Source organism: Nyctereutes procyonoides, unplaced genomic scaffold (genome assembly GCF_905146905.1).
Source record: "Nyctereutes procyonoides isolate TBG_1078 unplaced genomic scaffold, NYPRO_anot_genome, whole genome shotgun sequence".
Classification (NCBI taxonomy): Eukaryota; Metazoa; Chordata; class Mammalia; order Carnivora; family Canidae; genus Nyctereutes; species Nyctereutes procyonoides.
Genome location: NW_026575041.1, coordinates 872507 through 898423, shown reverse-complemented (window position 1 = coordinate 898423; position 25917 = coordinate 872507). Strand labels below are relative to the sequence as shown.

The window sequence follows — 25917 nt, the reverse complement described above, 5'->3', positions numbered from 1 at the left end:
AACTGAGTGACCTAGGCACCCTTTTTAAATTCCATTTCTCTGGTTCATGACATTGATTAGTTTTTCTCTACTGAATTAACCTTCTGGGATGAATCCCACTTGGTCATGGTTGCAATCTTTTTCATATATTATTGAATTTTGTTTGCCAGTATTTTTAAGACTGTGGGGTCTGGCTGTACTCGTTTTTTAATCAGATAAAGTATCTCTAACTTAAAGGCTAGTTAAATTCCAAGAACTTGAGTCAATAAATCATACCTCTAATTAACCCGAATTTTATTCCTCCCTGAGTCCTTAGAAATAAACTGGTAATGACTCAGGACTTTCTTTTTTGCTTTTTGATAGAAGTACCAAGTATCCAATATGGCTTTGGTTTTAGTGCTCCCTTATTTATTTTAACAAATTACACATCTTTGCCTGACCCCACACTTAAGGAAAAAAGGTGAAAGAATATTCTGAGATATAGCCAGTAATTTACAAGTATTTTCTCTTATTACTCTACAGAACGGGTAGAGCCAATGTCCTAAGGTGTAGCCTCCTTCAGGATGGCCAATTCTAGCACACTAACCAGCTCCTAGTGAAATATGCTCAGAAAGAATATGTGACTTGCACAATAGCCTCTCAATGAGTAAAAAGTAGAGCTTGCACTAGAATCTAGGTTTTAATTATTTATATTTTGCTCTTTCCTCTACTATATACCATCAATCCTTAACAACTACAGGAGAAGTAGAGCTTGCTAGTTTGACATGATTAGAAGTCTCATTACTTAGCTCTATGAATATATGGTGTGGAGTTTAATTAAGGGCCTGGTTCCTTACCATGGTGTTGGTGCTTGGCTGTCCTAGTGTGCTGGTATTACCAAAGGAAAAGCCAGTGTTCTGGGTGGTTATGGCCTGGGCAAACGGTTTGCTGAAGAGGCTGGTAGTCTGCTGATTCTGTTGGCCAAAGAGACCACCTGGATTTGTTCCAAATCCAGTGGTACCTTTCAGAAAAAAGAAATAAAGTAAAAATAAATGAAGAAAACCTCCCTCAAACCTCACATTATTCAGTTACTGTAACAGCCTTAAAACTCTTGATTATATATATAAATTAGTCTACATTCAGTCATTACTCAAACTGGATAACCATTTCATTCCCAATCTTTTTTTCACCTAACTAGGATTTGGTTCAGACTTTAATTCCTACAATACTCTGACCCCAAGAACTCTTGCTGGGCTTTGTGATTTTCCTTGGTAAGTCCAAAACTTTATTCTGTTTTAAAGGATACTACACTACACTTAAAATCTATTAAGTGTATTTTAACCTTGTTAGATTACGTTTTTCTTGAGAACAGAAGCTTTCTCTTTACATATCCGGCATAGGCTACATTGTACTTGATAATAAATATATGGCTAAACCACACCACAGAATACCAAGATTGAAATGAATGTTAAATGCCACTTAAACATGTATTTATCTGTATATTTGGGTGTGTATAAATCTCTCTAAAAGATCTCAAAAAAGTCTAAATTTTGTTTGTTTCTATGTAAGCAAAATGGTAGCTAGAGGAGGAAAAGATACCTTTGGTTACAGACTTTATTGTGTCTCATGAGCTTTTTGTCACATATATATAACATCTATGGAAAAGTAACATTTGTATAAAGTAATTTAGTCTTCACCATAAACTTCCCTCTTCCACATTCTAAATCAAAGCAGTCTATCAGCAAATCCCACCAGTTCTATATTCAAACTGGGTCCGGAATCTAACATTTTTACCACCTTCATCATCTCTCAAGTGAATGAATCAACAGCTTTTATAACTGATTAGTTTTTACCCTTGCTCCCTACAATCTTTTCCTTTTTCTGGAATTTTTGAAGTTGATACACAACTATATTAGTTTCAGGTATACCACACAGTGACTTGACAAGTCTCTACGTTATGCTGTGCTCACAAACGTAGCTGCCACACTTTTTTTCTCCCCTCAATGTAAAATGTAGTTTTATTAAAGCATAGGGACAGGACTCATGAGCAAAAAGAGCTGCCTACCACAATCTACTCTTAATATAGCAGCCTTCAAATGATCCTTCATTCATCATTATATGACTCCTCTTTCTACACCTTCTAATGGCTTTCCAACTCAAAAATTCAAATTTTGACACTGGTCCACAAAGTTCCATAAAATATAGCCCCTATATCTTTCAAGAATTCCCCTTGGTCTTTATCACTTTGAAAAACCTCAGGGTTTTTTAGACTTATAGCTTCCTCTGGCTGGAATGCTCTTCCAACAGAAATCTGTATAGCTTTATCTTTTGCCTTCCTCTGATAGGTCACTATTCAAATATCACCTTACCAAAGTGAGTACCTTTTAACCACCTTTATCTAAAACTATTTCTTTCCCCCCACACACACATATCAGACACACTATTCCTCCACCACCCCTGAATTATTTTTCTCCATAGCATTTATCAAAAAATGACAATTATGTTTTACTTTTACAGTTGTCTGTCCCTCATCAATATGGCTCAATATGATGCCAAGCGCTTACTAGTTCCAAAGGCTGTTTTGTTCTGACCATATGCAAAGCCTGAATTAGTGGTAGAGGAGCTGAAGAGTCCTGTTGCACTGGAGGTGGCTGGAGAAGACCCAAACAAGCCAGCCGTGGTACCTGCTCCCACTTGGTTCTGCGGGCCTTTCCGGTTCGCCTGATAATCCTCTAAACGAAGTTCCTAGAGGAAAGAAAAGCATATTTCCCACCTTAAAAGGCAGTCCAAAAAATTATGTAGGAAACTAAATACTTAAAATTTAGAATTCAATTTCCATGTTCACATAGGAACCATGACTAAAAACCAGAAACTACAGAACATTAACAATATCATTACAGAAAAACACTGTCAATAATGTAGAGTGGACATTAAAATCCATACCACAATCACTAAAACTACAGGCCAAAGGACCAACCATATCTTAATTTTAATTATCTCTTAAAAGCAATAATGCTTTCTTCTAATAGAATGCTATATAATAAACTTATCTACTCCCACCCTAAATGTAAAAAAATTATCCAAGGATTCTAGGGTGGGGTAAGAGGTCTCAGAAAATTAGGGCAAGACGGGATAAAATTTAACATTAACAGTTTTGTCTCACAAGTCAGGATGTTTCTATATACTCCAATAAAGCAAGTACAGTTTGGGATGTAGAAGAAACAAAAGCTACAATCATGGGTAACACTCAAAATATAACAACACACTACCTATCACTTAGTAATAAGAATGAACAAACTGTAACCTCATGCAATACCATGGATAAATCTCACAATGTGGAAAAACAAACTTAGCTTTGTACGTAATGTAAGATTCCACCTGTATAAAGTTTGAAATGAAGACAACATGGGCAGTCACAATAGTGGTTACCTTTGCAGGGGTGGGTGGTGGTGGTATGTGAGTGAGTAACATAAAATCACAATAGACTAATAAAACCATACCAGAACATACAAGCTAAATATTGCCCTGCCTAAAACAAGAGATGTATAAACAATACATTAATTCAAAAAAAGAATTTGGTTGTGGGGCGCATGGCTGGCTTAGGAAAGCATGTGACTCTTAATCTCGGGCATAGAGCTTACTTAAAAAACGTCACTAGTTTTTTTTACATAAACCCAGTGTGAATCTCTTAATCTTAAAAATAAAACATTTTTAAAAGCTGCCTTCCAATAGAATCAAAAGGTTAGGCTGATATTCTGTATTGCATTTTACTGACCTCTAGTGACTTGCTTTCATATTCTTTCATAGCAGTAATACACTGATGCTTGGTACTGATGTTCGTGCTAACTCCAGCTTTAACCATAGTATCTGTACCAGTTGGAGGCTGCAAAGGAAGATAAAGGCAAATTTGTTTTTTGCTTTTTTTTGTTTTTTGATAAAGGCAAATTTGAAAGTCTAAAGCAAATGTTTAATTCCAAACCTTAAATCCCTAATCTCAAAGACAATTCTTCAATCACTGAACTCTACAGTAACCAGTCTTATAGGTCTTCTGCTAAACAAGATAGTTTCAAGGGCACTTAATTAAATATATTGTATTTCTGATCTCTCCTCCCCTTACGTCAAGGTTATCTAAATAAATCAATCTCAATAATTGTTATCACAGGCATTAAGCCCATAACTAAGCTATCTAATTATCTGCTAAAATACACTTAAAGGACTTCCGGCCTGGGTGGCTCAGGTCATGATCTCAGGGTCTTGGGATTGAGCCCCACAGTGGGCTCACCGCTCAGCAGGGAGTCTGCTTCTCCCTCTCCCTCCCTGCTCTGTCTTTCTCAAATAAGTAAAAATCCTTTTAAAAAAAAAAAATGGAAGCCTGGATTTTTTCCCTATAACCTAATGAGGAAAAAGGACCAATCTATAAAAGATTTCTACATGTACTGTCAGTTTTCTTAATTATTGTACTTTCTAAGAGATAATACACAATATTTTTCACTATCATTTATATTTAATTTTATTTTAAATTTAGGTTTCTAAATTTAGTATTAGGACTTCACCACCTTACCGGAGAAATTCTTCATTTCCTAAAATAAGTTTTAACAAGAAGTTAAGCCAAGACCTATTTTTCCCAGGCTTTCTTTAGGCTAATTGCAACTCCAGCCTATTCTAAATATCTCCCAATCAATCACATCAAGTGGTATCTTGCATCAAGTAGTATTTCATACATTTTCATTAACAAATCTTCTACTCTAACCCTCTACCAAGTCCTCTCAAAAAAGCCAAAGAAAACATTAAACTCTATTGCCCCATTTGCCATTTCATCAAAAGTTTTATTTTTCATTGGCAAACGGAATACTGATGAGTTATTCTATCTCCTTAAAGAGACCCTATTTTCAATATTTTTTTTAGTTTGCCCCCTCGTTCCTTTATGCATGTAAGGAATGGTTGATCATTCAGAAGCAAGTTATGAATGCAGTAAATACAAGTTCAACCTCATACTACCTATTGCAATCAACCTTATGAATATAAATTTGATTGGGTTGAGCATGATTCAAAAACATATAATCAAGATTTATGTTTCATGACTTTTCCTACCTACCATATAAATATTTACAGATTTTGTTCTTAATGTATCTTTCAAGAAGAGTGAGACTAAACTGTGCATAACTGGAAAAGAGAAATCTTACAATTCATCCTACAAAGAGATATATACAAATGGAAGGGTAATATATTCCACAAAGACTGGAAGAAAATACTTACATTAAACTTAATAGTGGTTCCAGTAGGAGCAGCTGTAAAACTACTTGGCCCAAAAAGAGAGCCAGATGTGCTACCAAAAGGATTGGAGGTTGTATTTGTAGTACCAAAAAGTCCCCCACTGCTAGTACTTGTTCCAAAATCTGTAAATTAGGAAGAAAAAGAAGATAGCAACAGTTAAGAATTTAAGAATCTGTAAGTTATCTTGGAATTGGGCTATGATGCCATAGCAGCATTACTTTTACATCCTCAATTTTTCTATTTTTCAAGTCTCCCTAGCAGGATGCCTGGGTGGTTCAGTCGTTGAGCGCCTGCCTTCCATTCCAAGTAGTGGTCCAGGGGTCCTGGGATCGATTCCTGCATCAGGCTCCCTACGAGGAGTCTGCTCCTCCCTCTGCCTATGTCTCTGCCTCTCTCTCTCTCTGTCTCTCTCATGAATAAATAAAATCTTTTTAAAAAAGAAAAAAAAAAGTCTCCCTAGTAAGGATGTTCAAACAGGTATTTCATAAGACACATACATAATTCTAAGCTCCCAACTTTGAAATGAAACAAAATCTGAATCCTTTTGTCAGCTAGTGTCTATAAAGTTCTTCTTGGGCCAACATGAAGATGAGTGAAAAGAAATACTCTATTTCATCATAAATTTTATCTTTCTCCTTTCTTGATAAGATTACATGCTGAATGAACTTGTCTCTTGAATTCAACGGGGGTCACAGTATATTTTATTTATAAAATATATATTTTATATATATATATCTTATATATATATATTTTTATATATATTATATATATATTTTATTATATATTTTATTTACATATATTAATATGAACATGTATAAAGAACCAAAAAGTTCAAAAGTCCTATTAGGTGAACCAGACAGGTTAATACATAACTTTGCCCAGAAAAATAATTTAGAAAAATTAGTAGGCCTGTTGACTATTTTATAGAATAAATCCTGATTGTCTTACTTTTCCAAAAAGCTGATTTTCAAAAAATTACGTAAAAGTGAATTTAATTGTTATCTAAGGAATATGCTTTTCAAAGTAAGAGAAATACTGGTTCTCAAGAAGTTATACATAGGTGCAGAAATATCAGTAAGAAATAAGGTTATCAGGGGATCCTTGGGTGGCTCACTGGTTTCGTGCCTGCCTTTGGTCCAGGGCGTGATCCTGGAGTCCCGGGATCGAGTCCCGTGTCAGGCTCCCGGCATGGAGCCTGCTTCTCCCTCTGCCTGTGTCTCTGCCTCTCTCTATCATGAATGAATAAATAAAATCTTTAAAAAAAAAAAAAAGAAATAAGGTTATCTGCCAATATTTAATAGTGACACCTTAATTACCAATTTAAGGGGAATGTGATTTCTCACTGACAAACTATTTCTTTTCTAAAAACATGTCCTAATGTATGGTTTCAAGTAAACTAATTCAAGTGCTTTTGAATTAGCACTTTAAATTGCATTTTATATTGTCGTGGTTAAAATACTTTAATACTGCCACAACTTTCCCTTTGTGAAATATTGATAGCTGGCTGACTTTTCATTCTGCTATACTTTTGCACTGGGAATGCATCAAAACACACAGCATATCTATTTAGCTAGTAGTGGTTATCTCAATGTACTGTCTGAAGAAGCACCTCAGGCCACATTTAGACTTAAAAGAGAAAGAAACCATCAGTTAAAAACATCTGCCATGGGGGCACCTGGGTCACTTAGTCAGTTAAGCATCTGACTCTTGGCTTCAGCTCAGGTCTTGATCTCAGGGTTGTAGGTGCAAGCCCTCCACTAGGTGTGGAGCCCACTTAAATAAAACAACAAAACATCTCCCATGGATAAGGATAGATATGGAGTGGAAGAGTAACCATGTCACATTCAGTATCTGTCATTCCTGCTTTTTTTTTTTTTTCATTCCTGCTTTAAAAGTGTCTTGTACCCAATGTGAATCAGAGGCAAGAAGGTGCCCTTGAAGTACAATATGGCTGACCACATGCATTTCTCCTTGAAATTCTCCTAACACCTAAGACATTACTGTGACCTGGCTTTTCACCCAATCTCTGGTCATTCTATATCAGGGGCCTCTTCCTCTGCATATCCCCTTAAAATACTAGTGCTTCTCAGATTTCCACTCTTGGAGAGGTAATCTTTCCAGCCTATTATACTTTTCAATACATTTTGAATGTTTTTGCCGTCTGGTAGAAAAAGGAGATAAAGGAACACAGGAAAAGAAGAAAGAATGCATTCAATAAGCAAATCAAATTGTTGCATGCAGAAGTCCAATGATGTCCTCCTACTTACTTCCAAAGCCAGTTGGTTTATTTTGTGCAAAGGCATTGTTTTGGGATGAGAAGAGACTGGTCCCTGTACTTGCAGTTCCAAACAAGCTATTTGATGTTCCTGTTGATGTGCCAAACCCAAAGCCAGTGCTTGTGGAAGTAGCTGGCTGACTAAATGAATTAGTACCAAATAATCCTCCTGGGGAGATGGAAAGAGGAAAAAACAATTAAATAGATGGATTGGAAGTGAAGCCCTATACCAGCTATGAACAAACCAACTGTAATCGCGAGTAAAACCCCTACCTGGTTTGGTCTGTGAATTTCCAAAGAGGCCTCCAGTATTGTTGCTAGAACCAAATGCAGATGTTCCAAATGCCCCTCCGCTAGTAGTGCCAAACCCAGTGTCTGAAAAAGCAAAATCCAAGGTCAAAATAAAATCTAAATCAGGTGACCTGATGAAAAGGATTTTAGTATTTCCTAACATTCTGTGTTTGAATAGGATCACAGGTCTAATCTGAAAACGACTTTCTCAAAATTCCATCAGACTACAAATTATAGAGTTAAAATTGTGCCAGACATTTTATTCATTGATCCAGGTGAAAAAAACAAAAGAGGTGTTGACAGGATTAAAAAAAAAAAAAAAGGTGTGCCAAGATAACTAGTGATCTGAGCTACAGTCAAAAATAAAGTAATCAAAATTAGTGTTAGGAAGGCACCTGAGATGAGCACTGGGTGTTTTACTCTATGTTGGCAAATTGAATTTAAATTAAAAAAAAAAAATTAAAGGGATGCCTGGGTGGCTCAGCAGTTGAGCGTCTGCCTTTGGCTCAAGGCGTGATCCTGGGGTCCTGGGATTGAGTCCCACATCGGGCTTCCTGCATGGAGCCTGCTTCTCCCTCTGCCTATGTCTCTGCCTCTCTCTCTCTGTGTCTCTCATAAATAAATAAATGAATGAATGAATGAATGAATGAATGAATAAATAAATTTAATTTTAAAAAATGAAAGTGTTAAGTTCTTTCCAGGCATCATGCATTCCACAGTCAATGGGATGAATGGTTCTTTTTTAGAGGAACGCATCAGAATGACTTGGGAAGGTTTTTCAAAATATACATGCTGAGGTTCCAACCAAGATGCTAGTTCCATAGTTCTATGAAAGAAAAGATGTTCTTAAAAAAAAAAACAAAAAAACAATTCCACAAGTGATTATAACGGGCACTGTTTGTTAAAAAGCCAAGGACCTAGATGTACACAGTATTTTAAGAAGTCAAAAGCAGGGTAGGGTGCCTGGGTCGCTCAGTTGCTTAAATGTCTGCTTAACCCCAGATCATGATCCCTGGGTCAAGAGCGTGGCCCTGCACTGAGCTCCCTGCTCAGTGGGGAATCTGCCCCTCCCCTCATTCATGCTTGTACGTGCTCTCTCCCCCCAATAAATAATTTTTCTAAAATCCTTAAAAGAAAAGTAAAAAGGTCAGAAGAGAGTTGGAAAAAAAAAAAAAAATGGGCAGCCCGGGTGGCTCAGCAGTTTGGCGCCCCCTTTTTAGCCTAGGGCCTGATCCTGGAGACCTGGAATCCAGTCCCACGTCAGGCTCCCTGCATGGAGCCTGCTTCTCCCTCTGCCTGTGCCCCTCTCTCTCTCTCTCTCTCTCTCTCTCCTCTCTCTCTCATGAATAAATAAATATTAAAAAAAAAGAAAAAAATTTCCTCTATTGTATTTTTTTTATTACATATAATTAAGGAAGTTTGGAAGTTACACTTTTAAAACATCCCCACCAGTTAGGAGAAAGTTTCTGGGGACGCCTGGGTGACTCAGAGGTTGAGCATCTGCCTTCAGCTCAGGGCGTAATCCCAGGGTCCTGGGATCAAGGACCCTCTGCCTATGTCTCTGCCTATGTCCCTTTGCCTATGTCTCTGCCTCTCTCTCTGGGTCTCTCATGAATACATAAATAAAATCATTAAAAAAAAAAAGTTTCTGGGGATTTGCATTAAAATACTCTATTCAAATACTCTTCCCCTAAAGAGAGAAGGATAAAAACAAGACTGGGAAAATGGTGATTGCTGAAGCTGAGAGATAAGTACATGAGTTCATTATACCATTCTTTTTACTTTTGTCTAAGTATAAAATTTTAAACTATAAGTTTAAATGTGAATTAATAAGCATTGCTACAGGCAACTAGTATCATGTACAATACTGAGTAGAAAGGGAAGTGGATCTTAGGAGGGCTGGTGGGTATTAGGGATCTCGGCATTTTAACGGTTTTATTTCTGAATGTCATGTATTATTCAGAACAAATCTCACAGCAGTTATTCAATAACTGCATTTTTTTACTACAATATAAAGAGATTATTTCCTGGTCTAAAAATCATTAACACAAAAAAAAATAAAAAATAAAAAAATAAAAATCATTAACACACTAACTTTTTGCTATAAGAACCAATTAATAAAAAGATTTGGGGGGGCCACCTAGCTAGCTCAGTTGGTAGATCATGTGACTCTTGGTCTCAGGGTCATGAGTTCAAGCCCCATATTGGGTGTGGAGCCTATTTAAAAAAAAAAGAAGAGGATAAGAAGGGGCACCTGGGTGGCTCAATAGGTTAAGCATTTGCCTTCGGCTCAGGTCATGATCTCAGGGTCCTAGGATAGAGCCCCTTGTCAGGCTCACTGCTCAATGAGAAGTCTACTTCTCCCTCTCCCTCTGCCCTCCCCCCACTGTCCCACCACGCCCCCCCCACCCCCACTTCCAGCTTATGCTCTCTCTCAAATACATCAATTCTTTAAAAAAAATTTTCTCTTTCCCTCTGCCAGTCTCCTTAACCAACCCCCCCTGGCTCATATGAATGCTCACTCTTGGGATCCCTGGGTGGCGCAGTGGTTTGGCACCTGCCTTTGGCCCAGGGTGCGATCCTGGAGACCCGGGATCGAATCCCACATCGGGCTCCCGGTGCATGGAGCCTGCTTCTCCCTCTGCCTGTGTCTCTGCCTCTCTATCTCTCTGTGTGTGACTATCATAAATAAATTTTTTAAAAAATTAAAAAAAAAATGCTCACTCTTGCTCGCTCTCAAAAAAAAAAAAATTCAAGGACCTTCTATGAATGATCAAAAAACCATGAAAACTCAGAACTTATTTCTATTGTCTTAGAAATTTCTAACAAGATCTTATCTGGTCATTTATCAGAGAACTTGTTATAAGACCAAAGTATGAATAAAATTCCTGGGCAGCCCCGGTGGCTCAGCGGTTTAGCACTGCCTTCAGCCCAGGGTGTGATCCTGGAGTCTCAGGATTGAGTCCCACGTCAGGCTCCCTGCATGGAGCCTGCTTTTCCCTCTGCCTGTGTGTGTTTCTCTCTCTCTGTGTCTCTCATGAATAAAATCCTAAAAAAAAAAAAAAAAAAAATTCCTATCTAAAGCAATCAGAATGATTTGTTTTTTAAAATATTTATTCAAGTATAATTAACACATGGTGTTACATTCATTACAGTTTCATTAGTTTCGGACTCTATATTTAAAAGTCTGTGTTTTAGCCTCTTTTTTCTTTGTTCATTTGTTTTGTTTCTTAAATTCCACATGAGAGGAATCATATGGTATTTGTCTTTCTCTGACTTACTTCACTTAGCATTATACCCTCTAGGCTCATCCATGTTGCTACAAATGGCAAGAGCTCATTCTTTTTTTGTGGCTGAATATTCCACTTTACATGCGCGTGTGCGCGCGTGTGTATATCACATATTCTTTATCAATTCATCAATCTATGAAAACTTGGGATTGTTCCCATATCTTGGCTACTGCAAATAATGCTGCAATAAACATAGGGGTGCACATATCTTAGTGCACTCCTATGCACACTAGTTAGTGTTTTGGTATTCTTTGGGTAAAATACTTAGTAGTGCAGTTGCTGGATAATCGGGCAATTCTATTTTTAATTTTTTGAGGAAACTCCATACTGTTTTTCACAGTGGCTGCACCATTTTACATCCCCACCAAGAGTGGGCAAGGAAGGGTTCCTTTTTCTCCCCACCTTTGCCAGCACTTGATATTCCTTGTGTTTATTTCAGCCATCAGAATGGATTTGTTCTTAATTAGAATAGCTTAAGTTTTTTCCCTTCTTTTGTTCTTTGTAAAACTTACTCTGTCCAAATGTTGAAGTTGTGCCAAAGCCACCAGTGCCACCCCCAAAGGGTGTTCCAAATGACTTATTAAACATCTTCAAAATGAGTCTTTGCTTCAGAAAGCTGAAAGAAAAAATTATCACCTTTTAAAGACCACAGAATACAACATAATTCTTTCAAAAAAATGTATTTTACAAATTTATCCAAACTATAGCATAATGTTCACATTCAATATCCTAAAACTCTGTATGATAGAAGATTTTCTAAAATTGAGCTAAGGGTTAAGCATTGGCCTTTGGCTCAGGTCATGGTCCTGAGATCCAGCCCTGCATTAATTGGGCTCCCTCCTGCTTCCCCCTCTTCTAATGCCTCTCCCTCTGCCCATGGGCACACTCTCTTAAATATCTTTAAAAAAAATAAAATAAAATTGGGCTGAATTATTAGTACAATAATGTGAGGTTAAACTTCAGATCCCATCAACAATCTTCCCTTTAAAAACAATGTTTTTTGGGATCCCTGGGTGGCTCAGTGGTTTAGCGCCACCTTCAGTCCAGGGTGTGATCCTGGAGACTGGGATCGAGTCCCACGTCGGGCTCCCTGCAATGGAGCCTGCTTCTCCTTCTGCCTGTGTCTCTCTCTCTCTCTGTGTCTCTCATGAATAAATGAATAAAATCTTTAAAAAAAAAAAAAAAAAACACTCTTTCAAGGGGTGGCAAAAAAAAATTAAAATAAAATTTAAAAAAAAAAAAACAATGTTTTTTGACCTTTTTTCTTTTTTCTTTTTTTTAAAGTTCCCTTTTGGGCAGCCCCAGTGGCACAGTGGTTTAGCACCGCCTGTAGCCCAGGGCGTAATCCTGGATCGAGTCCCACATCAGGCTCTCTGCATGGTGCCTGCTTCTGTCTCTGCCTCTCTTTCTTTCTCTCTATGAATAAATAAATATTCTCTCTATGAATAAATAAATAAAATCTAAAAAAAAAATAAAAAATAAAGTTCCCTTTTAATGAAGATTTCTGGTCCACTATGACAATCTAGGAGGTTATGCACAATAACCATTAAAAATTACCATGATACTCTCGTATCACAACCACCTGAGAAGTTAAAATTTTCATCAGGCTTTTTTTTTTTTTTAATTTATTTATTTATGATAGTCACAGAGAGAGAGAGAGAGGCAGAGACACAGGCAGAGGGAGAAGCAGGCTCCATGCACTGGGAGCCCGACGTGGGATCCGATCCCGGGTCTCCAGGATCGCGCCCTGGGCCAAGGCAGGCGCCAAACCGCTGCGCCACCCAGGGATCCCTATCAGGCTTTATTTTCTGTAGTTTGCACTGTAAAGTTTTTTTGCCCTCTTTTTTTTTTTTGGTATATAAAATGCTGTAATAGTAAATGTTCTTTGTGGTGCCTGGGTGGCTTGGTTAAGTGTCTGCCTTCAGCTCATGTCATGGTTATCAGGGTCCAGGGTCCTGGGTCTGAGCCTGAGCCCTGCATGGGGCTCCCTGCTAAGTGGGAGTCTGCTTCTCCCTCTCTCCTTCTCCTGCTCCCTCCCCCTCCCTCCCTCATTCATGCAGGCTGGGCTCTCTCTCTCTCTCAAATAAATACATAACATCTTAAAAAAAAATGTTCTTTAAATTATGCATCCCATCTCCAAATCCCAGAGATGCTGGTGCCCTGACGCTCTCTGAGACTACTTCTTAAGACCATCTTTCTGGTCCCCTACTTATCTATCTTTGGGAACATTAAAGAAAATTTTTAGTGAAAATCCCCCACCTCATATGAATGATTCCGTTCCAGTATCCAAACTATGCACCTAATGAGTTGGACCAAAGTGTTCCAACAAGTACAAAAGAGAAGTTTGGCTTCCCTCTCCCAGATCTGCATAAAAAACAAGTTAAAGGTATAGTCTATTCAAAAGTAAACACTGGGGCAGCCCCGGTGACTCAGGGGTTTCGCGCCACCTTCAGCCCAGGGCATGATCCTGGAGACCTGGGATCGAGTCCCATGTCAGAATCTCTGGATGCAGCCTGCTTCTCCCTCTGCCTGTGTCTCTGTGCCCCTCTCTGTGTATGTGTCTTTCATGAATGGATAAATAAAAATCTTAAAAAAAAAAAAAGTAAACACTGTCCCTCTGATAAATTTTCCTTAAACTTATGATATCCACTACCACTTATCAGCCAGGAGACAAGAAAATACTGAGTAAACTACGTATTTTTAACCTAAAGTCTCAGAAAATAGCCAATCATGCTTATTTGGACTTTGTGACAGGTAGGATGATTTTTCTATTATATACACATGATGGAACAGTTTTTTCTTCTAGTAAAATGATACCTCATTCATATAACAGAATTAAATACAACACTGAGAGGTGCTCCCCACAATGTCCTGGTGTCCCTTTAATACTTATAGTTATTCTAATAAACAAAACTTTTTGTGCAACTTTGGAAAACATGAAGATGTCCCTAAATACCTAATGGTTTTACAAAAATCAACATTCCGTCCCCTAGACTCCTCTAGGAAAAAAAATTCCAACACACAGTTCTTTATCCCAACATCCAAGAATTTAAGAATTCCAATTAAACAAAGCTCATTGAAACCAGTAGTTCAGCAAATTTTTCAAAATACAATCCTTTCAGACCCCATTCTAGAAATGGATGGGGTGTAAACATTTGTATTTCAAAAGGCTTTTCTTGGAACCAGAGGCTCTATTTCATGTAATCGCCATTTCTCTTAGTAATGAGATCTGAAGTTTCCTGCCTTGCCAATTTAACAGGTGTCACAAAGTGTACTACAAATTGGGCTTTTAGGGCAGCCCTGGTGGCTCAGCAGTTTAGCGCCGCCTTCAGTCCAAGGCGTGATCCTGAAGACCCGGGATCAAGTCCCACATCGGGCTCCCTGTGAGGAGCCTGCTTCTCCCTCTGCCTGTGTCTCTGCCTCTCTCTCTTTGTCCCTCATAAATAAATAAATAAAATATTAAAAAAAGAAAGGTCATAAAAAAGAGAAAACATTTATAGTACTGTACCATATTTACTGAAACAATTCCATATGTACATGGACATGTGCAGTTCAAATCCTTGTTGTCTGAAGGTCAAGTGTACTCCTTTTCTAAATTAATGACAATTACCACTAATGTGTGTTTTTTAAGAGATTGTATTATCTGAGAGAGAGAAAGAGAGCACAAGACTCCCCAGTGAACAGAGAGCCTGATGCAGGGCTCGATCCTAGGACCCCGAGATCATAACCCAAGCAGAAAGCAGAAGCCTAACCGAATGAGCCACCCAGGCACCTCCACTAGTGTGTTTTTTTAAACACAGGCTGTGGGCAGCCCCGGTGGCGCAGAGGTTTAGTGCCGCCTGCAGCCCAGGGCATGATCCTGGAGTCCCGGGATCGAGTCCCATGTCAGGCTCTCTGCATGGAGCCTGCTTCTCCCTCTGCCTGTGTCTCTGCGCCTCTCTCTCTCTCTCTCATAAATAAATAAAACCTTAAAAAAGAAAAGAAAAGAAAAGAAAAGAGCACCAGATAAATACAGTGCACAGGTAAAAATGGCATTTGTATACCTATCCTATCTGGCCTTAATATTTTAACACCAAAGCCCAGCTCCCCTCATATGGTAAGCATTCATAAATGTACTTATCAGTTCATAGGTAGGTGTCACTAACTTTAAATTATCCAGCTAAACAAGCAAACCAGAGCACTCTGCTACATATGTACACAGGATATGGTATCAAGATGAGGACACCACCAGAACATTTGGACAAAGTTACCCTTGAGAGTTATTTCAAGCAAAAGAATGAAAATGAAAAAAAAAGCAAATTGCAAAAAGATACATTTGGCAGATTACGTCAAATAGAAAAGACAATACACTGTTATTTATGGATATGTATACACATAGTAAGAGTAAAGAGGGAGACTAGAAAAATATATGAAAGTGCTTGCCTCTGGAGAAATAAGGTAAATGAGACACGGGGCAAAGAATTTGGAGGACCCAAACTTTTCTATCATGTTTATTTCTTCTATTAACAGCAGCAACAAAAGATCTAGAGAATGCAGGTATCTGTATTAACTCTATTTTTCCATTGGGAAAAAAAAAAAAGTATGGGCACCTGGCTAGCTCAGTTTGGTAGAGCATGTGATACTTGATTTCGGCTCAGGTCACGATCTTGGGAGTTGTGAGATTGGGCCCTGAGTTGGCTCCATGCTGAGCATGGAGCCTGCTCACATAGAGCCTGCTTGTGATTCTCTCTCTTCCTTTGCCTCTGCCCTTCCCCCACTCACAGCTGTGCTCTCCCTTTCTCTTAAAAAAATGGGGGGAGAAGTAATCCTAGAGATTGCTATGTGTGGAACTTCTAAATCTATTCAAATTTAAAGGCAATAAAAAAAAACATTTAAAGGCATTGCACACATTCAAGTCTTTATCCTTTCAAATATATTAACCTTGCCCAAACTGAAATACTAGCTAACATTTTAACTTTCACTATGTCCCAGGCAATGCCTAAGTACATTTTACAAATTATCTCATATAAACCTCCCAAGAATCCAAAGAGGCAGGTATTTTTAGTCCCTATTTTACAGATGGTGAAATTGAGGCATGATCATAAAGCTACTTTTGACTATTAGCTATGTGTACAGCACCTAGAGCTCCTAGAGAAAGAACACTGCCAACTAATGGGAAAAATGACTTTGCATTCACTATAAATAAGGAAGCTATAAAACCAAAATTTGGCATATTAATCCAGCACTATCAGGGGAAAGAGACACTTCTCTGGCAAACACGACAGTTCTAGTCATCAGAAGGATAATTGCTTGCTCTTTATGGACTGACAATTTATGTGGCCTAGATGAACTTTCCTGGAAAGATTAACCACTTTCTTTATGGATGAATGTACTTATACTCATCACAATTTTTTTGATGACATTTTTAGAAAGAAAAATTAAAATGAAATAGTCCTATTCAAAAAGAGACAATGCCCTTAAAAAATGTACTTCATTCTTTGTGCTGATCTTTTTTTTAAGTGGGCTCCACATCCAGAGTGGAGCCCAACAGGGCTTGAACTCATGACCCTGAGATCAAGACCTGAGCTGAGACCAAATCAAGTCAGGCCTTATAACTGACTGAGCTACCCAGATGCCCCTGTGCTCAATCTTCTAATTAATAATTCAGACTGTCAGAAACAAGAAGGGCCACTTGTGGCTCAAGTGGTGACCTCAGGGTCCTGGGATTGAGCCATCCAGCTTTCTGCTCAGCAGGGAGTCTGCTTCTCTGTCTCCCTCTGCCCCTCCTGACCTTACACAGACTTTTGCTCTCTCAAATGAAGATAAAATCTTTTTTTTTTTTAAAGGGTTTTATTTATCTGAGAGAAAGAAAGAGTACAAGCAGGGAGAGCAGTAGGCAGAGGGAGATGGAGAAGCAGGCCCCTTGCCAAGCAGGGCTCGATCCAAAGAACCTATGATCATGACCTCTGCTGAAGGCAGACTCCCAACTGACTGAGCCACAGAGGCACCCCTAGATAGATAAAATCTAAAAACAAAAACAAAAACAAAAAACACAAAAGACAAAAAACAGACTGTCAGATACAAGAAAGAAGTAGCCTTAATAAGACACCATTGTCCAGTATTACCCCACTGCCCCATATGAAGCTTAATAAACTGATATACAACTTTTGTGAGCTTCGTGAACTCTTGGGAACAATGACAAAACCCAGTTTTCTTCCAGCAAAGTGGTGGACAGACCCTGAAACATGGTAACAACCCAGCAATTGCCAATTTTAAGTGCTATCTGAATGACTAAGCAAGCTGCTGCTCTCTGACAACAGAAAGTTACACAACTGGGAAGCAATTTTTCCTTTCCACTTCACTGAGTTCCTTTGTATCAAACTCAGTAAAGAGCAAAAACAATAAATAATTGTTAGATGAATGAACTAGTACTTCCCAGTTTACAAAGTACTTTTTTATATATCCTCTTGTCTAATTTTCACAAAATACTAGAATAGGCAGGAATTATCACCCATAGTTAAATTGAATGGAAAAAATGACTGTTGAGTTTTGCCTTGACCAGGAGAGGAGGGATAGGAGAGTTAGGTAGAATTCTGAGAAGTAAGCTTAGTCTTAATCATCTAATATCACAGCCCAGCAAAATCACCTGCTATCCTCATTTTACTGTATCCTTCCTATGATCAATCCCAGATCAAGCAATTCCCTTTGTTAGAACATTCATTTCTCTCTCTAAAAACTATGTCCAGTTTTTCTTTCTAAAAATTGCTGTTCAGGTACACCTGGCTGGCTCAGTCAGTGGAGTGTGTGACTCTTGGATTTTTGGGGTTGTATTCAAGCCCCAAGGTGGGTATACCGATTACATCAAAAAATAAAATCTTAAAAATAATAATAATAAATAAACATTGCTAAGGCGCTTGACTCAGTGGGTAGAGCATGTGATTCTTGATCTTGGGGTTGTGAGTTTGAGCCTCTCACACTGGGTGCAGAGATTACTCAAAAATAAAAAATAAAATAAAAATAAAAATTGCTGTTCAAGCCTCACCTATTTCACAGACTGTCCCAGATCAGACCCTTCAGACTCTTATCAGTATAAAAACACACCCTCTTTCCCCTCCCCCTTTGCAAACCCAATTACGTAAACTAATGCCTCCCAGCTGCTTTTAGTTATGCAATATGTTGTCATACCTGCCACTTGAGTGTATGAGCTGTTTACTTACTACTCTAGTAAAAAGTATCTGGATTTTGCTCAATTTCTTCCATTAGGGTGTAAATTAATTAAAAACAATCTATATTGTGCTTGCTTCAGCAGCACATACACTAAAAAACAATCTTTATTATCTAATAGAGCTTCTTTCCTCACGATGCTGAGTAACATTTTCATCCCCTTAACATAACCTTCATTTGACAGAACGAGTGGAAGGAGTACATCAGATTTCCCAGTAAGACAAATCTGTATTTAAAACTCTCCACCACTTCCAATTCTCTGTAAATCTAAAATTAACTCAAAAAGTTAAAAATGAATTTTAAAAACATTGCCATTTGCTACTGTAGCTGTACTAGTCACATATTCAACCTCTTAGACCTCCACGTTTACAATTGAACAATAGGGATCATCCCACCTACAATGAAGGACAAAGATGCCTCAAACTAGAGCTCCTCAAAAGTGGGTTGGTTTTTTTTTCAAGATTTTTAATTTTTTAAAGTAATTTCTACATCCAAAAGCAGGTTTTTGTTTAGCTTTTCAACAAATATTTTTACAATATTTTTAGTTAGAAAAATGTAAATTAATTTCCCCTCACTCTAGGCCTTGACTGCACAAAATATAGCTAGAACACCATACATAAGATTATTTCCCAATACTTCAATGTCTTCTACTGACCATTTAATACAAAAATAAAATACCACTGTAAACAAAAACACACACCCCTCCACACACAGAAGTCACTCTGATCATTCATCTTCTTCCATGTTTCTCACCCCTAGAGTCATTCCCAACAAGTCACCTTTAATCTACAAATCCATTTACCTATTTCTTAAGAAGCTTAAACCACCAAGAAAGGTTAGATGTCTAGATATCAGAAGTCTCTATGTTAAATGAGCATGTGGAAGCATCTAAGGTTTGAAGTGATGAGTACAACATGCATTCATGAAGGATGAATTGTTTCTTTCCTGAACAAAGAGTCCTAATTCAGCCAATTCTTTCTTCCCTTGATTAGTGGTTTTCAATTATTTTTAGTCATGGAACCAAATACATAAAACAGACATAAGCAGAAGCTGCTCTGGCTGAAGTAAAGAGGAACAGGTGTAGTAGAAAACTACTAGCTGAACGCTTTCAAAGCTTAGAGTTGTACAAACTAATGTGAAAAATCATTGTCTTTCCTAGATCAGAGATTCTGAAAACGAGGTCTGAAGGCCCCTAAAAGTCCTTGAGACCTCTTCCAGGGTGTCCATGAAGTCAAAACTATTTTCATAATAATACTAAGACATTATTTACCTTTTTTCCTTAAAGCTGTACTAACCTCAGCACTGGAGTGCAAAAGCAATTGTGTATAAAACTGATGGAGCCTGGGATCCCTGGGTGGCGCAGCGGTTTGGCGCCTGCCTTTGGCCCAGGGCGCGATTCTGGAGACCCCGGATCGAATCCCACATCGGGCTCCCGGAGCATGGAGCCTGCTTCTCCCTCTGCCTATGTCTCTGCCTCTCTCTCTCTCTCTCTCTGTGTGACTATCATAAAATAAATAAAAATTAAAAAAAAATTTCTTCTACTATAAAAAAAAAAAAACTGATGGAGCCTGAGTATGAATCAGGACAATGACCGAAACTGTAAAACAGTCACTGAATTCTTCACTGCCACACACAGCATACACAAAAAATATACCTTCACTTGAATGTCTTTGATGAAGCAGTAAAAATTACCGACTGTATTCTTGACATTTCAGTACACATTTTTTTTAATATTCTGATTATTCTTTGAAATGAAATGGGAAATACTCAAAAGCACTTCTGTATACGGAAATACAAGGGCTATCTCAAAGAAAAACACCTTGTGATTACCCTAGTAGAAAGCTGAACCAGGTGATTTTTTTCATGGAACATTTTTACTTTAGAGAATAAATGACAAACTATGGTTTATTCAGATTTGAAAATTAGAATTGTGTCTGCTACTACGAGCTTGTCAACTTCCCAGATCTTAAGATGGGTGGAAATGTTAACAACTGTATAATTTGTCAACATTTGAAAGAACTACATAACCCAGAGAACTAATGATTTCTAAATAACCAATGTATGATATCATAAAATCATGTATGAATAAATATCCATTCAAAGTGCAAGACAGGGGGATCCCTGGGTGGCGCAGCGGTTTAGCGCCTGCCTTTGGCCCAGGGTGCGATCCTGGAGACCCAGGATCGAATCCCACGTCAGGCTCCCGGTGCATGGAGCCTGCTTCTCCCTCTGCCTATGTTTCTGCCTCTCTCTCTCATTCTGTGTGACTATCATAAAAAAAAAAAAAAAAAAAAGTGCAAGACAGGGATGCCTGGGTGGCTCAGCAGTTGAGTTCCTGCCTTCAGTTCAGGGTGTGATCCTGGAGTCCCGGGATTGAGTTCCACATTGGGCTCCCTGCATGGAGCCTGCTTCTCTCTCTGCCTGTCTCTGCCCTCTCTCTCAAATTAATAAATAAAATCTTAAAAAAAAAAAAAAAGTGCAAGACAAACCAATGAATTTTAATATAACAGTGTACTAAAATCAATAATGTGGCTTCAGATTCCATATTGCAACAACTCTTTAGAATAATTTGTAGTGTCCAAGGGTAATATTTATAATTATTTGAAAAAGTTACTGAAACATTCCTCTTTTCCATCTACTCATCTGTATGAAACTGGATTTTCTTCACATACTTCAACCAAAACAACTTACCACTTATCTTTTGTCTGAATGCAAAAGATCTGCAAATCCAGTGGTCTTCCCGTAAGCCAGACATCAGAGAGATTTACAAACAAGTAGAACACCACCAGCCTTGTCACTAAAACTTTTTTAGTAATTTTTCATAAAATTGTTACATTAACAAATCAGTTTATTTTTTTAAGTCAATGAATCTTTAAAACTTTAATCGCTAGTACAGTAAATATGAGTAGATATAACCCATTTAACAAAAGCTGTCTGGAATCTTCAATAATTTTTTAAAGTATAAAGCAATCCCAAAACTTCAAATGTTGACAACTGCTATACTAGACTGTTGCTATAGCCTCCCTCTAATTCATCTGCTGGACTCGTTTCACATCTTCCAATTTACCCTATAACCCACAGGCTTAGTATCAGACTTAGCTAATTAGAGCTATATCTTAATAATTTTTATTTCTCTACTACAAAATTCCAATTATGTACAAACTGAATTACAGTTTATATTAAGTACAAACTCTTCAATATGACAATTCTCAGTGACAGTACAATGGGACAAGACTTCCAATCAATGCATATTCATATGACATCAACTGTCTCAGTGAAATGGAAAGATAATGGAATCTCACAGCACCACATTTAACTACATCAATTCAACTACAAGCTCTTGTTGCTCTCTTCCACGAAAAGAGAAATAGATATTGCTTGATTTTCCCAATGGCCTATCCCCTTTCAAACAAAACCTTGATTTCTATCACAGAGAAAGGGAGGCTACCAGAAATAAAGAAAGCGACTCTCAGTTTTTCAGCTTCCTGATATCAGATTTTTACAATTTAAGGGTTTTTCAAGGACACTTTAACAAGACACAATTTATTAGCTGACTTGACAAGCATACACCAGGCAAGATAAAGGTATGATTTAATGAAAGACTGGTAGGCAATGTTTTCTCAAAAGCAGTCATCTCTCAATCAGGGCAATTCTGCCTCCCAGTGGACATCTGACAATGTTTGAAGACCTTCCAAATTATTACAACTCCGGGAGGAGGTGTTATGGATATTTAATGGGTAAAGGTGGGGAATGCTGCTAAACACCCTACAATTCAAAACATAGCTTTGAGGGATCCCTGGGTGGCGCAGCGGTTTGGCGCCTGCCTTTGGCCCAGGGCGCGATCCTGGAGACCCAGGATCGAATCCCACATTGGGCTCCCGGTGCATGGAGCCTGCTTCTCCCTCTGCCTGTGTCTCTGTCTCTCTCTCTTTCTGTGACTATCATAAACAAATAAAAATTTAAAAAAAACAAAAAACAAACAAACAAAAACAACAACATAGCTGTGAGACAAAAGGAATTACCTGGCCCAAAATGATAACAGTGCAGAGGCTGAAAAATCTTCTGTAGAGACATGCTATGCCAAATACTTAGGCTGAATTCCAAACCCAAAGAAACGCACCAAATTCTTAAGAAACAATGTTTAGGTACCTTAACTCTAATATCTATATTGTTAAATCTCCAAAAATGTCTTAGACCGCCCCTAACCTTTCAACAAACGGCATAATCACAGATGTGCACTCTGTTGGAAATTAAACATTAGTACTAACCCTTACTTCCTAGGTTAATTACTACAATAAAAATATCACAATAAAATAATATACTCAATTTCTTCCGAGCTGTTAATTTGGTTCCCTAATAGCTTGATTTCAACTATCCAGGAACTAGTATACATGAATAAAGTCAGGTACCAAAGTACCACGAAACATATGAACGGTATGAGTCCTCTTATCTAGGCCCCATATTTCAGGAACACACAAATAATCAGTCTTTTAATAGACAATTTTTAGGTTTAGCTGCTCCCTATTTGTTTATCCCTTCAAGTAAACACTGGACGCCTATTAGGTGGCAAGCAATCTGAATACAAAGAGAAGAAATGGGTGCCTGGGTGACTCAGTTAAGCATCTAACTCTTGATTTCGCTCAGGTCATTATTTCAGGTTTGTGAGCTTGAGCCCCAAGTCAGGCTCCACACCAGCAGGGAGTCTGCTTGGATTCTCCCTCTCCCTCCCTCTCTCTTTCCACCTCTCTAAAATAAATAAACATTTTTTTTAAAAAGATAAAAATATTTTACCACAGTCTAATAAGATAAACAGCTAAAATACAAAATGATGTGTGCTATAAATAGAAGTATCAAATAAGTGTTATGGAAGCTTGCTGGAGACAGAATGCCAGGAAAGGCTTCCCAGAAGAGGGTGATGCTTGAACTGAGAAAATGTCACAGAAAATATACTCTTCACATTTCTGTGTCTAGACTACCGTTCTCTTCTGCTCTTACACACTAGTTTTCAGTTTTTGCTTTGTCATCTAAACAAGAACAAAGTGACGATATGACCAGTGTGAACAGACCAAAGTGGCAACTTTTAGCTCAAGCTCCTCAAATCTTAATGAAGAGTCAAAAAAAAAAAAAAAATTCTGTCAAACTATTTCCCAGTACCTGCAAATTGTCCGAGTTCTGGTTTTGTTTTTTAAATCTCCTAACTTCTTCCATCAAGTGAACATATCACCTGTCTCCCAGTGAACAAGCTGAATTTCTAAGACTGTCGTCACAGGGGATCTCTTTTCTTCCAGTTAGTTTCTTCTTCCAAAGAGAGGTTTCATTTCCTCACCTTTTCCCACTACAATACTTTGAATTCTGTACCAGGAAGGAGCCATAAATTCCAAGGTACAAGAACTACAAAATTACCGCTGCCTATCTAAGTCTTGTCTGTACTTTCTGCTTTCTATTCCAAAACTCTTATGAGTCACTAACTGGATTCTGTCTCCTGAGTCCCCAGCAGCTGACACAAATAATTTCAGATTTGGAATAGGAAATTAGCCAGGCATGGGAGTCTTACCCATTCGTTTCCAATACATTTACATCACCGACATTCCTTACCCAACTTTTTAATTCTCATGGTTTAGGTTAGGGTCCCGCAGATGAAGTTTCTGCCTTAACACGAACAGAACTGGTAACCACGCAGAAACGCTGTTGAAGGTTGCTTCTAAATACCGAAGCCCCCACCCCCACCCCCCTCCCCCCAAAGGTTCCGAATTGAACCTTCAATAATAGGAGGATGGAACACCCAGGAGGAGTGATACAGTAGAAAAATGTCTAGACTGAGGCGGATCTGGTACAGGCTAATCCTAATCCTGTCCCTTCTTTGGACCTCAGTTCCTCCACCTATAAAACTCGCAAGTGATGTACGATAGGGGGATTGGCTTAATTTCCAAGGTTCCCCAAAGCTACAGTAATCCAGAAATCCCACCTTTCTCCTCCTCTAGCTTTACACGAAACACGTGGGAGGGCAGAAAATAACCTTTTACTCCACTAGATCGATCTTAATTCTCAGATTTTGTGTTAAAAAGCTTAACAAACTCCCGACCCACCCATCCGAAACGCCGGGCTGCACATTTCCCCCGTGGAGACGTCAAGGCAAATTAAAGCCCGTCCCGAACGACCGTCAACCAAGCGCTGGGGAGATCCTATTCAGGGTCCTAAGACGCGGCCCCCGCAAAGGGCCCGCCCACCTAATCACCGCCAGGCAAATGAATGAGAACCACCAGATACGTGGACGCTCCCCGAGGCGGGCTGCCACGGGAGACCCCGGGGCCCTGGCTCCCGCGATCTCGGTCCCCTCCCAGCGCCCGCAGAGCCGGGCCTCGGGGCCGCGGGGCCGCGGGCCGCGGGTTGCGGGCCCCGCCCCCTCCCTCGGGGCAGAAGGTGCGCGCCGGGGCGCGAGACTTCGGCGCGGAGGGCCTGGGACGCCCCGCGCACCCGCCCGCCCAGAGGGGAGGAGGAGCCTGTCGGTCCGGGGCCGCCACCGCCCGGGCTCTCGACTTACCGCGGGGCGGTGGGGGAAGGGAAGTGCCAGGAGGGAAGGCCTAGGCCCGTCCGCCACCCGCCGCTCGGGGAGCAGCGCGCGGCCGCCACGAAACCGTCGCCGCCGATACCACCACCGCCACCGACCGCCGCTTCGGGCGCAGCGCGCAGAGGGCCCGACTGCGTCACACGCCGCCTACCGTCACAGGCTCGCCGCGGGCGCTCCGCCCTCGCTGTCTGCGCATTGGCAGACGCCACCGCCACTCTTGGCCCGCCCTGCGACTCATTGGGCAACTGGTCTTTTGAAACCGAACGTGAGGGCGGTCTTCGGGAGAAGGAGCGACGGGGCAGAGGAGGGACGGGAGGAGTTACGGGGAGGAAAGGGGAGGGACGGTGGGAGGGACATGGAGTCCCGCCCCCCCCTCTGCCGCGATTGGCTTGGGCGAGTCGTGACGTCACACAAGGCCCCCTCGAGGCGGGCTTGTGAGTGGCTGCGTTGGTGTGCCCTGGGCGGGGTGCGGGAGAAGGGTGGTGACGCTATACCGAGGCTCCGCCCCCCGCCTTGGAGCCGAGACAGTCAGGCTGCGGAAGCTCGGGCCAATCAGAGGGGAGGCTCCAGGATGGCATGGTAACTATTCTACCCTTTCGTTGCCCCAGTCCGCGGGCGGTGATGGGAAGGCTTCCCCGTAGTCCTGCCCGTACTTCCTGGCCAGACCACGTGCGGAGCTGGAGGGCCCTCCTGGGAGGTCTGTCTCTCCGCATAGCTTGCCTGCAGCTGCTCTGAGGCCCCAAAACCTGGCCTCCTGGTTTCCCAACCTATGCCGGCCCCGTCACAACCTTTTCCTCTCTGAATCCCCAGAATAGACGCTATGAGCATGCCCTAAGGGAATGGCTCAGGATAGGATATGTTACAAATGAGTATTCTTGGAACTTCTTAACCACCTGCACTTTAGGAGCTCTTATTTATTCTTAAAGGCCTGGTTCAAATGTTCCCGCCTTCTCTGGGATACATTCCCAGATCTGTCTCAGAGTGTTGGGCTAATGCTTGGTTGGGCAGGCCTCTGCTACAGCTTTGTCACTTTGTATCCTATTATTTACTTTTCTGTC

The 25917-nt window shown here is 39.8% G+C and overlaps 1 protein-coding gene across 5 annotated transcripts in view; it reads right to left on the bottom strand.

The window, feature by feature from the left end:
• NUP98 (nucleoporin 98 and 96 precursor) overlaps positions 1–24975 on the bottom strand; it is a 129416-nt gene extending 104441 nt beyond the window's left edge. For 4 of the 5 annotated variants that reach the window (XM_055320512.1, XM_055320508.1, XM_055320509.1 and 1 more), the window contains exons 1-8: positions 24833–24975; positions 11601–11704; positions 7781–7882; positions 7500–7676; positions 5215–5354; positions 3734–3841; positions 2523–2703; positions 816–979 (exon numbers count right to left, since the gene is read on the bottom strand). In XM_055320512.1, coding sequence (XP_055176487.1) covers positions 816–979; positions 2523–2703; positions 3734–3841; positions 5215–5354; positions 7500–7676; positions 7781–7882; positions 11601–11676 — 948 coding nt within the window. In that variant the 5' untranslated portion in view covers positions 11677–11704; positions 24833–24975. The remainder of the gene's footprint in view (positions 1–815; positions 980–2522; positions 2704–3733; positions 3842–5214; positions 5355–7499; positions 7677–7780; positions 7883–11600; positions 11705–24832) is intronic. The other variant, XM_055320511.1, reaches the window with a different exon arrangement.
• Between the last annotated feature and the right edge of the window lie 942 nt (positions 24976–25917).